Source organism: Lactuca serriola, chromosome 1 (assembly GCF_051521515.1).
Source record: "Lactuca serriola cultivar US96UC23 chromosome 1, Lser_US96UC23_V15, whole genome shotgun sequence".
NCBI lineage: Eukaryota > Viridiplantae > Streptophyta > Magnoliopsida > Asterales > Asteraceae > Lactuca > Lactuca serriola.
Genome location: NC_136408.1, coordinates 25807866 through 25822710, shown reverse-complemented (window position 1 = coordinate 25822710; position 14845 = coordinate 25807866). Strand labels below are relative to the sequence as shown.

At 35.1% G+C, this 14845-nt stretch overlaps 2 protein-coding genes and 1 long non-coding RNA gene across 3 annotated transcripts; all 3 read left to right on the top strand.

Moving 5' to 3' along the window:
- The first annotated feature begins 5303 nt into the window (after window positions 1-5303).
- On the top strand, window positions 5304-10609 carry LOC145052694 (uncharacterized). The gene is made up of 9 exons (XM_079000559.1): window positions 5304-5349; window positions 5391-5452; window positions 6486-6578; window positions 6668-6682; window positions 7086-7781; window positions 8469-9640; window positions 9730-9835; window positions 9920-10508; window positions 10593-10609. Exons 1-9 carry the CDS (start codon window positions 5304-5306, stop codon window positions 10607-10609), a joined length of 2796 nt encoding a protein of 931 aa, XP_078856685.1.
- A 551-nt stretch (window positions 10610-11160) lies between these two features.
- LOC145052686 (uncharacterized) lies at window positions 11161-13450 on the top strand. The gene is made up of 9 exons (XM_079000549.1): window positions 11161-11242; window positions 11322-11414; window positions 11493-11609; window positions 11701-12024; window positions 12104-12176; window positions 12268-12419; window positions 12529-13016; window positions 13097-13288; window positions 13363-13450. The coding sequence occupies exons 2-9, from the start codon at window positions 11331-11333 to the stop codon at window positions 13448-13450; spliced, it is 1518 nt and encodes a 505-aa protein (XP_078856675.1). The 5' UTR covers window positions 11161-11242; window positions 11322-11330.
- A 91-nt stretch (window positions 13451-13541) lies between these two features.
- On the top strand, window positions 13542-14196 carry LOC145067830 (uncharacterized). The gene is made up of 3 exons (XR_013688896.1): window positions 13542-13612; window positions 13700-13798; window positions 13933-14196. It is a non-coding gene; the product is annotated as an uncharacterized LOC145067830 (long non-coding RNA).
- Window positions 14197-14845: the final 649 nt, after the last annotated feature.

Genomic DNA, 14845 nt, shown 5'->3' with positions numbered 1-14845 from the left:
AATATGTGGTTTAGATGCTTAGTTTTCCTCCATGCATGCTCTAGAAGGTTTTAAGGCATTAAGATGTTGAAATTTTGTGTATTAAGTACTTAATGGACATGCGAAGTCATAAAGTTGGAAACTTTATGACTCTTAGTGGTATTTTAGCCTTTGATCTGAGGTTCTGAGCGTACGTTGTGTATTACGCTCAACGTACCTTGCGCATATGTGGTCAATCCCCCGACTTTGGTTAAGGCTTGAGTACGCCCATCGTAGAAGCTGGGTACGTCCCACGTACTCGGCTAAATGGACCAAGTTGACTCCTTGACCCGTTGACTTTGACTTTGACCAGGGTTGACCAAGTTTGAATTAAGGGTATTTTGAGCTATAGTTAAGCTTTGGTCTCTATCTGTTGAATAAGTGACCTGTAGAGACGGTATTTGGAGTAATGTATTGTTTAGTTATTCGTCAGACTGTGAGGTGAGTTTGCTCACTGTTCTTAGGGGTTGAAGGTACCAATGTTGGCCCCTTTAGTTATGTATCCTGGTATATAGGATGTTTCTATACAATAGTAATATGTAGATCTTCCTGCTAGTCTGTTAACCGGTTATATGATTCTCTGTTGTCGAATATATGCTATTTGTTATGTACATGTCGACATGGTATGGTGGGGTTGAGACTGTATTGCTTTGTGTTGTAAGTCAACAGAACGGGCATTCCAACCATAAGGTTATGGGCCAGGGCATTCCAACTGGAAGGTTGTGGGCAGGGGATATTCCAACCAGGAGGTTGTGGACCCGTTCACTACAAGAAAAAAGGCCTTTTACGACGCGCAAAATACGACGCTCATTGATCTATGTTACGCAAGAGAGAGTGACATTAAAAAAATGTCATCTCTTCAAAAAATTTAAGTATATATGTCGCGTTTTATTGAGTGCCCTTAGAGTTAGTGTCTAATGTAAAAAACTTAAAAACACGGAGGGCACTTAATGTAAAATGTGCGCCGTCTCAAAATGCCGCATTATAATTTTAGTGAAAGGCGCGCATCTGTTCACAAAAATCGAGGTTACTAACAAAATATCTAACAATCACTATTCATCAGTCACTTCACTCTCTACTACGATTCTATCGACGGTGAGACCTCGACTCGCCTTCCCTTGCAGACAACGTCTCCTCCTCCGATCGTTAGGTTACTTCTCTGGCTGATTTCGCCTCGCCGACGACCGTGGGTTCAACTGACATCATTGGAGACTGCTAAAATTTACGTGCCCTAGGTCCGATTAAGGTGTTCCTGTTGAACCGATCATCGACCCAAGTGAGCTTCCCGGTTGGCCATATAACGTTGTAACAGAAGAGAAAGAGCAGAAGAAAGTCGAGACAAGGGGAAGAAGCGCCTGGTAGCCATGAATCTAATGCTAAGTTGAACACATTCAAGGGTTTCTCACCAACTGAAGCTTCTCAAGTCGAACACAAGGTAAAATCTTAAGCTTCTCAAGTTATATGTAATGTTTTTATCCCCTTCTTTCATCTTGCGAACATTTTCTCTACTTTTTATCCCAAACTTTCACCTTGTTCTCAAGGTGAAGAAAGGATTGACTAACCGTGTATACATAATGACAGTTGCCTAAGAAAAGAGTCGAAAAATCCCTCAAAGTACTCTTAATCAAACTCCTCTGTGAGATGTTTCTCTTCAGGTTCTTCGAACCCTGGTCTGGTAGAACATAATTTTTTATGTTTTCTGATTGTACTTATGAAATTATGAAATCATGTTGTATCTTTCATTTCGATTGGGGGTATGTATGGACGATTTGTAATAGGGATTGAGATTATGAAATCATGGTTGAAGCATTCATTAAACCCTAAATGTAGATGTCTGAGTCTAGATTTATTTTTTAACTGTTAAGAAATTCTGCAAGGACACTTGATCTTCTTAAGAACATAGAAAAAAGTTCTAAGTTGTTTCACTTAATTAGTCAAAAAGCATCTTATTCTGGAACCAAAAGACTAGTTAGAGCATATTAAACATTGAAAGTGTATGTATTTATGAAATCAGCCATTGATTCATTTTGCATTTTGATCATCACACAACCTCTTTGATAGAAACCAAAATCCAATAACAGATAAATGAAACTCAAATATGAGATATATAGATCTAGGAAGCTATTTGATTACTAAATGGAAATAAGAACAAATCAGAAAGGAAATCCAAATGATTATCCTCCTGCCCTAATCAGAAAAGTTCTCTCAAGAGAAACTTCCTGCCCAAGCTAAAGTCGATACTCAAAGTTACAAAATACTAAATGATTCAATACTCTTAAGAATTAAAAATCTATAAAAAGCTTGCCTGTTTGTTTAAAGCATCCAAAGTTTCTTCATTGAGGTCATTACCAGCAGTGATTCCAGTCTTTCCAAACCTCGGAACTCCAAATTCCATTCCAATTGTTTCAAAGAACTTTCTTTTGTCACATGAAAGATAAGCAAGATCACCAAAATCCAACCGAATTCCCCTTGCTTTATACCTATACAAATAAATACATCAATTAACATATTAATTATTATCATTAAAGTTTAAACCTTGTGTATCATAAAATAGAAAAAGACAATAATACCCTAGATCATTTAGTGCTAGAAGAACAACACAGAAGTTAGGAACACCACTCTTCATCACTGTGTGTGAAGGTTGGATCTTCCAAAAAAAATCACGTATTAAAAACCCACCCAACAATCTTTCTCCGAACTGGGTATCAACTATCAGGTTAGAGCTGCTACTCTCCACCAATACCAGCAACCATTGCAATCATCAAGGTGCGTTCATTGGAGAGTGCAACCCAATTGTTTTATCCCGATGCCTTTCAGATATAATATTTGCTAATTTGCTGTCATCATCTGAGCTTCCCAGTCTTCCACGAACACCCTTTCGAATTAAAAGATGTAAAATACCCCGATTACCCTTTCTATCTCTCTTTATCTGTGGGTGTGTTTGCAAAAATAGAAATAAACCTCTTTGATTTCGAATTTCATTATCTCACCTCTTCATCACTTCTATAACCGTCCCTCTCCCTCTAAATGAGAAATCTTTGTTGATTAGATCTGAAAAGCGGAGGAAGAGAAAAGACATCATGAACCTCGGAAAAAATTGACCAGGTAATACTTGTCTTATGTTTTACTTCATATATGTTCTTCTGTTACGCCTATTCCACTCCGATCCCAACTTAATTTTCCAACATAGTTAAGGTTTCACATAGTTGCTCTCGACTTGTGTTTTTGTTGGAAATATTTTAATTAAACTACTACGTTTGTTAACATCTTTGATTTTTTTTGGAAGATCCAACCTTCACACACAATGAAAAAAAAATTATCTGATAAGTGTTTGCTGACATGCAACCTACGTGGCATGTACTTGGCAAATTATTAAAAGGTTAAGGTCATATAATAACTCACGTATTTGTACTTTCTTACATATATTTTTTAGTTAAGATACTTCAGGCCTCAAGTATTTTATGCAAAAAAATAATCCCTGTCAATTTTCATCACATACAAAAAATTTCAGGAGTGAAAATGTAACACCCAATGCACAAAGACCAAATTACCCTTTGCCTAATGCCTACCTTTTCTTATGACTACCTTCAGCAGTTTGTTTTGTTTCAATAACAGTGCTACGTAGGGATGTTTCTGCATAAGAGCAAAACAGAAAGCACACAATATTACAATTCGGTCCCTCCACTTTTCCCTTGTTTTCAAAGAAGGTCCATTCTTTATCACATTCTCTATCAATACCACCATCTTGAAGTAGAGGCTTGTAAATAATGATATACTCATCAGAATTATCATATTCAATTTTCAAATAGGTGCATAATTTGCAAAAAAAGACAAACACAAAACTGCTAGCTAAAGAAAATTCTGATTTTATTGCAACAAATCTTCTGGCTACAAACGAACAAAACATTCATCTCATCTTGTTAAAAATAAAGTCGATTCTTTGCCTTAATACAAAGCTAATTAATAATTGTTCATGTTTGTATATCAATAACAACTCTTTATTAGTTGATTGTACTAATATATAACACCAATAAACATCAACCACTAGACAATTCAATTCAACAGTGGAACAGGGAACCAAAATAACATTGTGATCCGGAGGTTTAGGAGGTATTAATTCCCCTAAAGCATACAAACCTCTGTATGAAGAATGAACTAACTCTATCTGTTTTTCCAATTGGACTCCGAAGCTGTACAAGGCTTCATTTGTTAAGCCTCCTATTAGCCCCTTAGATGGATCATTGACTCCTTGCGTGGAGATATCTGAAGTTGATTTAACTTCACTGACAAACACCCATGTACCAATCTCAGTAAAGAAGAGTAGTTTAATCTTACACCTAGGCTTATCAAGGTAGACCGAGTTATAAATAGATGGCAAGGAGATTGCAGGTACAATCAATCCTCCTGAATTGGAGTATTTTGCTTGCATGTGGGTCGATGAAAACAGAAAGCACACAATATTACAATTCGGTCCCTCCACTTTTCCCTTGTTTTCAAAGAAGATCCATTCTTTTGGCTAATGGCTACTTCCAAACATACATACATACATAATACATAGCCACACACATGTTCAATTCTTTTGGTCTCTCACACCTTTCTAAAACCAAAATATATACACTAACTTATCTTACTATCTTGTTTTATGAATATTAGTATTAAACCACTTTACAATGTTTATTTACAACCAAGGGTCAGATTCAAAAACTACATTAAAACATGGGTTCTTAAATAATTATAATTTGTATAAACATGAGCATGCCTAATAAGGCAAGCCTATCTTCAACTTCTTTTCTGTACACCTGTATCAAACCACTGCCATCTGTAACTTGAAGCTTCCCATTTAACATTGTATTGTATTCATCATCTGTAACTTGAAGCTTCTCATTAAACATTGAAAGTGTATGTATTTATGCTTCTAACTATTTTTGCTTGTAGGACTATTGGCAAGAGGATTAAAAGTGCATTGATCTGGGTGGTAACTACAGCTGTATGTGGCTTGGTGCTGTGCATATTATACGGTTAGTATCTCCAATTATTAATTTATTCTTACAAGAAACATTTTCACTTATGATCAAATGCAATTAGGAGTAGAACCTACTTTTAGTCATTTAGAAGGTTGATGTCCCTGGTTTCCCATGCAAGTAGGTATGATGGGCACTGCCAAAAAAATTAGCTTACATGGCAAAAATTATTATTCTAGCTTTGCATTTTGTATACTTATAATAGGATTGATGAATGAGATGTTTCTAGGCTTTGACATAATCTGACTGTGGTTTGTACACTAAATGCTGTTCGTTAATTTTTTTCATAATTGTGCATTGCAATATGCATGTAGTTACAATGAGTTACAATTTTTTTGTTACTTGCTGCAGGCTCAAAGGGTGATAAAGCAACAGTTTCTGCTATAAATTACACTGATATTCCACATACTCAGGTAAGAAAAGGTATTTATTTTTAATCTATCTATTTTTTAGGGTACATAAGTTTTTTATTTTTCATTTTCTAATATAGATTCTATTATATTATTTTGATTAAAAATTCACTTTTGTGAATATTCGTTTAAAATATCCAAGCCTTTTTAACTTAACATTAAAAAAAATCAAAAGCCTAACATATATTGTACATACTCTACAATAAATACATATAACATATAGCTCAACAGAATGAGATTAAAAAGAATGTCATCCAAAAAGCTTCTTGCTACTCTACAAGCAATACATATAACACTTGCACCTCTTCTTTTCTAACAGATCCATCATGTTCACCCTTTAACAGGATTCATACAAATCAATTCAATCATATTATAACAAAAACAATAATTAATCTATAACTAAACTTATTACAGATTCTAAAAACAACCTTGAGAAACAGAGAGTTTACCTGTGATGAAAATTTTATAACAAAAACAATAACTACTCACCCTTTCACAGGATTCATACAAATCAATTCAATCATCTTTAAATAATAATAAAATGATAATTAATCGACTTGTGATGAAAATTTTACTAACCTCAATCTGCCACATTAAATCAGGAATGGAAACAAGTAGAAACATCAACTCATTAACCAACAAAGACAGAAGAGAAAGAAAGAAAGAAAAAAACAACAAAGAACAGCCATACCTATAGATCTTAGGTACTCACCCTTTAACAGGATTCATACAAATCAATTCAATCATATTATAACAAAAACAATAATTAATCTATAACTAAAGTTATTACAGATTCTAAAAACAACCTTGAGAAACAGAGAGTTTACCTGTGATGAAAATTTTATAACAAAAACAATAATTACTCACCCTTTCACAGGATTCATACAAATCAATTCAATCATCTTTAAATAATAATAAAATGATAATTAATCGACTTGTGATGAAAATTTTACTAACCTCAATCTGCCACATTAAATCAGGAATGGAAACACCACTATAAATTAACCAACAAACATAAATATTTATACATTTGTAGAAACATCAACTCATTAACCAACAAAGACAGAAGAGAAAGAAAGAAAGAAAAAAACAACAAAGAACAGCCATACCTATAGGAAGTTCTTATGCAGTATTAATCACAATTAACATCAAACATAAATATTTATACATTTTTAGAATGTAACTGTCAACTGACAGTTAATACCTAATTTTAAACAGATTGACCACCCAAGGGTAAAAAGGTCAAACCCATAAATTATGAAATAACGGGTTTGCAGGTGGTTTTATGCTGGACACCTGTTTAGCCCATTTCTAACTTTAAAATTTCTGCAAAAAAGATCATATTCAAAATTTGAAAAGTATTTCTAATTTTCAAATTTCTGTAAAAGTTCATAAAATTTTATAACAAACACATAAAAATATTCAAACAAGCTGAAAAAGTAACTGGATGCTAAAAAGTAAATGATAACCTATACAGTTTTGTTCCATGCTTCAGTTTTGTCACTGTACAGTTTTGGCCCCTGTACAATTTTTTTGTCCCTGTATAGTTTTGGCCCTGTACAGTTTTGTTTTTGCATAGTTTTTGTCCCTAAACATGCGTAATCATTATTGCTTTAAATGGTAAATAATTATGTAGGTTGGCAACAAATGTTTAATGGATAAATCATGGATTTCCTCTAGTAGATTATCAAATGCATATGATGAAGGTGTGAATGCTTTTCTAGAGTTTGCACAAACTAATAATCCAAAGTTAGATGTTATTCCATGCCCTTGTGTAAATTGCATCAATTTGTGTCACCACTCAATTGACAATGTCCGTTATCATTTGTTTGCCCACGGCTTCGATGAGAATTATAAGATTTGGTCTTTCCATGGAGAAAAACAACCCAATAGTGATTCTAGATGCCCTAACAATTCCATTCCTCCTGATGCTATTTATACAAAGGATATGCTTCATGATGCCTTCAAATACGTAGACGATGAACCTGATTCGTTGAAATCACTTCTTGAAGAGTGTGATAAGCCACTTTATGTAGGGTCAAAGTATAATGCACTTAGTGGATTATTGAAATTCCAACATTTGAAGGGTCAATTTGGATGGTCTGATGCTAGTTTTGATGCTTTGTTGTCTGTCCTAAAAGATATCTTACCATCAAACAATACCATCCCTAGCTCGATATATGAGTCCAAGAAGTTGCTAAAAGGAGTAGGTCTACAATATGAGAAGATTCATGCATGTGAAAATGATTGTGTTCTATTCTGGAAAGAACATAAAGATGCTTCTCATTGTCCAACTTGTGGCACTTCTCGTTGGAAGAAGAATTCCAAAAACGTACCTTCAAAAGTTTTGTGGTATTTTCCTATCATCCCTAGATTTAGAAGAATGTTTTCAATACCACAAATTGCTCATGACTTAACTTGGCATGCATAAGGTCGGGTCAATAGTGGGAAGCTTACTCATCCTCGCGATACCCCTTCTTGGAAGCTTGTTGATAACACGTGGAAAGAATTCGGACAGGAAAAACGAAATCTTAGATTAGCCTTGTCTGCTGATGGTATCAATCCACACAAGTCATTAAGTTCCAAGCATAGTTGTTGGCCAGTTATCCTAATAACATATAATCTACCCCCTTATTTGTGTATGTCAAGAAAATTCATGATGTTGACTCTGTTGATATCCGGGCCAAACCAACCTGGTAACAATATTGATGTCTACTTGGCACCATTGATAGAAGATCTAAAGCTCTTGTGGGAAACTGGCGTTGAGACTTTTGATTCTCATAAGAAAGAATACTTCAATTTAAGAGCAATATTACTTTGGACTATAAGTGATTTTCCCGCGTATGGTAATCTTTCGGGGTGTGTTACCAAAGGTTATTATGCTTGTCCAATATGTTCAAAGAATACTTGTTCATAATGGTTGCCAAAGTCCAAAAAAGTATGCTTCCTTGGGCATAGAAGATTCCTACCACTTGAACATCCTTTTCGCAAAAGAAAAAAACATTTCAACAATCAACAGGAGCACGATTTTATGCCACAACCATCATCAGGTGAAGAGATTTATGACTATCTGGCGGGATTTGAGACTACATGGGGTAAGAAGATAAAGCCAAAGAAGGTAGTATCAAAGAAGGTAGGATCAAAGAAGATAAAGTTAAAGAAGATAAAGTCAAGGAAGGGAGCGTCAAAGAAGGAAACGCCAAAGAAGGAGAAGACAAAGAAGAAAAAAGAAAGTATCGACGAGAGATCTAAATTTTGGCATAAAAAGTCCATTTTTTTTGAACTTGAATATTGGAAGAAGTTGCCTGTTCGCCATCAGTTAGATCTCATGCACATAGAAAAAAATGTGACCGAGAGTGTTTATGGGACAGCGTTGAATTTGCCTCACAAGACGAAGGATGGATTAAAAGCACGACAAGATCTTGAAGCGTTGGGCATCAAGACTGAATTACGACCTGAACCAAAAGGGGATCGACATTGGCTTCCGCCTGCCAAGTACACATTGAATTCTGCAGAGAAACATCTATTTTATGAAACCCTGTCTAACATAAAAGTTCCTTATGGGTATTGCTCTAATTTCAAGAATCTCGTGTCGGATGATGTTTCAAAGATGAATGGTTTGAAGTCTAATGATTGCCATGTACTAATGCAACAACTTCTTCCATTTGCAATCAAAGGGGTGTTAGATGTGAAGGTGCGGAGAACAATCCTAAGCCTGTGTCATTTTTTCAATGAGTTGTGTAGTAAAGTTGTTGATGTTAGTAAGCTAGGCAAGTTGCAAAGTGACATCGTATTAACATTATGTTTGTTAGAGAAGTACTTTCCTCCTTCATTTTTCGATGTCATGACTCACTTGATGGTGCATTTAGTTAGAGAGGTGAGGTTGTGTGGCCCGGTTCATTTTAGGTGGATGTATCCATTTGAGAGATACATGAAAACACTTAAAGGGTATGTAAGAAATCATCATCGACCCGAGGGTTGCATTGCAGAGTGTTATGTGGCAGAGGAGGCCTTAGAATTTTGTTCAGACTACTTAAAAAACAAGAAATCAATTGGCAATCCTCATGAGCGTGTTGATGAAAGAATCCGCAGTGGCAAGCCTTTATCAAAGGCTACAATTGATGCTGTAGATGCTCAGTTACTTGATCAAGCTCATCTTTATGTATTACGAAACACTGCTGTTGTGGAGCCGTATATAGAGTAAGAATTACATGAAACTGTATACTCTTATACCATTATCTATCATATAAAACATTCTTTTAACTTGTAATACACTTCAGGCAACATATGTTGGAATTGAAGGATCTGAACCCCCGTCATGCTCGCAAGAGTACATGGTTGCAGAGCCAACATAGTCGGACATTTATTAGTTGGTTTAAGAAAGAGGTTTGTTTTTAAAATAAGATAGTTAGAATTACAATATTTTTAATTATTTTTTTGAATTACATTAATTATATATTTTTCTGTTAGGTTGGAAAACGTTTGGCTAACGGGGAAGATATTTGTGATGATGTTCGTTGGTTGGCCAAAGGGCCTAATTTTGTTGTTACTAAATATAGCGGTTTTGCCATAAATGAATATCATTTTCATACAACATCTCGAGATGAGTCTAGAACAACTCAATGCAGTGGAGTGTCTTTAGTTTCACATACCATGCAGATTGCTAGTGCAAAAGACTCCAATCCTGTGTATGGTGCTGTAACTTACTTCGGCCGTATAAAGGAGATATGGGATCTTAATTATCACATGTTTAGTATTCCTATATTCATGTGTGATTGGGTTGATAGTCGTGGAGTAAAAAAGGATGATTTAGGATTCACGGTAGTTAACTTTGATAGGCTTGGTCAAAAGTCTGAACCCTTCGTATTAGCTAGTCAAGTCAAACAGGTTTTTTATGTTCAAGATCAACAAGATGAGAATTTGCATGTTGTTGGATTCACACCTCATAGGATGTACAAGTATGGATCAAATGGTGAAACTGATGATATGTTGGAATTTGATGTTACTTTTGATTTAACACAAGACTCCGCTTTATTAGACCTTGATGATGATTTTTTATGTACGCGTCCGGATGGCGAGGGCATATTAGTTTAAATATTTTTTGTTGCAGAATAATAAAGTTTTTGGTATGTTTTTATTTCAGATTTTGAATGTGATTAATCAATGTCCAACTGCAACAAATAACAACGTACTTAATTTAATTTGAATCTTGTTGAAACAGGTTGTGTTTTTGTGACATGGAATCAGATTCAGCTTCTGATCACGAGGACTCCAAACAAGGAGGTCCGACAACAAAGACAAAAGCTAATAAAGTGAAGCTTGTAATAACTTACAATAAAAAAGGTGTCCCGGTTGGAAAGGAAGCCACAAAACTGTCTACTTTTGAGGGTTTGGTTGCAAGAACAATGGTTCCCATAACATATGACTCGTGGCTGGAAGTTGGTGAGGAAGTAAGGGAAGGATTATGGCAATATGTTTTGGTAAGTCTCTGTTTTCTTCCTGTTATTACCTTTGTTCAGATATGTTTTTGTCCCTGTTCAGATTTGTTTTTGAACCAACCTTTTTTTTATGTTTCAGGAAAAGTTTGTAGTTGACCCAAAGAGCCGGAAGCAAATTCTCCAATCGATCGGGAAGAAGTGGAGAAACTTCAAGCATTATCTATATGCCAAGTTCATTAAGAACCGAAGTAAAGATCCCAAGGCAAATCTATTCAAACCTCCAAAAGATTATCCGTTTATAAAGAAAGAAGATTGGAAAGTTTTTGTATCCCATAGAGTTACAAAGAAGTGGGAGGTTTGTTAAACTTTTCTTATATGCATTTTTAGTTACAATTTTAATGTTTGTATTTATAATTTTAATGTTTCTAATGTAGGAGAAAAGTATGAAAGCTAAAAATACTCGTGCACATCATAAATACAATCATCGTTTGAGCAGAAAAGGATATGCTGGACTCATTAATGACATTGTATGATTCCCACTGAATATTGATTATTTTATTTGTATATATTTATGTTAATTGATTTTGTTATTCTTGATAATTTAGATGCAAGAAACCGGCAAGACGGAAGAGGAGATTGATAGGACAGTGCTGTGGAAAAAAGCAAGAGAGTTGAAGACAGGAGGATACGATGCAGATGTGAAGACGATTGTTGATAAAATTGTAAGTTTCATTAATTCCCAAATATATAAAAAAACATAACATTTGTCCCATTTTATTTTTCTAACATTTGTCCCATTTTATTTTTTTACAGGATGAGCTTCAGAAATCGGGAAGCTTTGGAGAGGTTACATGTGGAACACATGATGTGCTTACAGAGGCGTTGGGTACTCAGGAACAACGTGGGCGTGTACGAGGGATGGGTAGATTTATAACGCCACAACAATACTTTTATTTACCCAAGAATGTTAAGTATTACTTGGAGATTGAGAACGAGAGGGTGGATAAACGAATAAACAAACTTGAAGATGACTTGGAGAAACTAAAAAGAGGTGTACTTAATGTTTCTGAAGCTGCAAGTTGCCAAATAGGGGGCGTCATTGAAGATTTTGAAAAACAACCACAGAATGAATCACTTGTAAGTCCTTGAAGACAATTATGAAAAATATATTTAAATAATTTTCTTTTTCTACAAACTAACATACTATATTTTGCAGGATAATTCATGTCTTCTTGCGGTTGAATTTGCTGCAAATGTGGTTGCTAAAGGAACCATAATGAAAGCATCGGGTATTTTGAAATATATTTGCATTATTATTATTTATATATTTTCATTTTTTAGAAGATTGAATCTTAATTATTTTTTATGTTTATGTAACAGATGAAAACATTGAAGTTATGATTGAAACAATTTTGCAAGGAGAAGCTTTAGTACCCTTTCCACTTGAAGAGGAGTTCATTGTGAAGGTCAAAGATGCACTGGGACACATACTAAGCTGGCCAAGACACTTAGTTATTCGATGCTCTGACCTGGTAATACTATTTGAACATATTTTCCCTTGGTTATCTTAATTTTTCTGATATTTGAGTGAGTTCTTAATTTTTTTGGTAATACTATTTGTATTTTTGATTGCATTTGTAGGGAAAAGTGGTGGCGAAATCTGTGAAAAAGCATGCAACACCAGTGAAGAAAGCTGCAACACCAGTGAATGAAGATGTAACACCAGTGAAGGAAGATGCAACACCTCCAAAAGAAGAAATAGGAAGTAATAAGAAAGAAAAACAACCATGTGATATGGAAGGAGGGAATGATGTGGAAGAAGGGAATGATGTGGAAGAAGTACTGATTGGGATAGAAAAGAAGATTAAAAAGGAGAAACAAAATGTGACCGTTCAAAGAAGGTGGACCAGAGCACAGATGAAGACAAGGATAAGGATTGAGAACAGTAGTATTTTGAAAATGACTGCAATGATGGCTGATGGACAAGTTACAAAGGTTGATTCTATAAGAGTGCAGAGTGAGAATGATCTTTTTGGGTACGATAGTTACACGTACTTAACTTGGGATGATTTTGAAGCAGTTCTTACAATGGATGAGCTGACTGGTGCTGTTATTGTGTCTTATATGATGTAAGTGCAAGAAATTTAATTTAAATAACAATGTGTCTTAAAAAAAATGTTTAATGAATTTAGTGTTTGTATGATAACAGGGTGTTGTTTAACAAATTGAAGTATGGCTCCCCAGAAAGAGACCATGGAATTTGCTTTGTGAACCCGGCAGTAATCTCACCAAGTACGCGTAAAGGAAAATCTAAGAATATTGACGATGCAAGCAGAGGTTTAGCAGATCGATTGTCTAAAAGAAAGGGCAATGACATCATCTTTATGCCCTACAATCCTGGGTATTGTTATTTGACATTTTATTTTTAAAATGACTGCAATTATGTTATTTGACATTTTTTTGTGGTTTTTGTAGAAGACATTGGGTATTGGGTGTACTAGACATGAAATCGGATACTTGCTATTATCTTGATTCCTTGAGCTCTGGCAATTTCAATATGTAGTTGAAGCAAATTGTTGATTCGTAAGTAATATAAATTATCAAAACACTTGATGTGAGTACAATAAACACATATTTGTTAATGTTTTTTTATAGGGCAATGGTTTTGTACACTACACAAAGTGGATCCAACAAAAGGGTTAAACTAAATTGGGTTAATGTTACGGTCAGCACTTAATTCCTTATTGAAATTGTAGTTTTAACTTTATTTTTTGGATCAATTGAAATGATCATTTTATATGTAACTTTGTAGTGTCCAGTTCAGCCCGGATCTACCGAATGTGGCTACTACATGCTAAGGTTCATGAAGGAGATAGTGGAAGAAGGAATTGAAGTGTTGGTCAAAGACAATGTAAGGATATAGCATTCTACTTTCATTACTATAATTTATGGCATCCTTACTGTTAAAATATAGCAACTTACTGTTACAGAATATTTTAATATGCTATTTTTATTAATAAAAACAATATGCAAATGTTTTCACAGATCGGGGATGGCAAAGCTGAGTACACAACTGCTGATATCGATGAGATACGTGAAGAATGGTCAACGTTTGTTACAGGCTTCATTTATCGATGATATGTATGGTCTTTTGACAATGTATCCGCAAAACAATGTTATGGTTAACCACTAATGCTAGGTATGGTCTTTTGACATGTGTAATGCTAGGTAGTCTTTTGAGACACATGTACAATTTTTTGCTAACTTTTAGTAATGTTACTTAAGGTAACATGTAGTTACAACTTAGGTAATTCAACATATATGTAAAGTTTTGGTATATTTGACGTTTAGATGAAAATGAATGTTTTGGTATATTTGTCATTTATTATGTGTATTCACGTTGTAAATGTGTGTTGTAAATGCACGTCGTAAAAACGTCGTAAAGGTGCGTAGTAAAAACGAGAGACGTAAGGTTACGACATGCGAATGAGCGTCGTCTTCCTTTATGACATGGCCTTCCTTGACGCGCATTGCGTATCATAAGAGCGCGTCGTCTCTAGACGACGCGCATTTGAGCGTCATCTTCGTTTATGACATGGCCTTCCTTGACGCGCATTGCGTATCATAAAAGCGCATCGTCTATAGATGACGCGCATTTGCACGTCGTCTATCTTTATGACATGGCCTTCCTTGACGCCCATTGCGTATCATAAGGGCGCGTCGTCTCTAGATGACGCGCCTTTGCACGTCGTCTATCTTTATGACACGGCCTTCCTTGACGCGCATTGCGTATCATAAGAGAGCGTCGTAAATGCGCGTCGTAAATGCGCGTCGTCTATCTTTATGACATGGCCTTCCTTGACACGCATTTGCGCGTCGTCTGAGCCTTTTACGACGCGCAATGAGCGTCGTAAAAGGCCTTTTTTCTAGTAGTGGTTATGTATTGGACATTCCAATC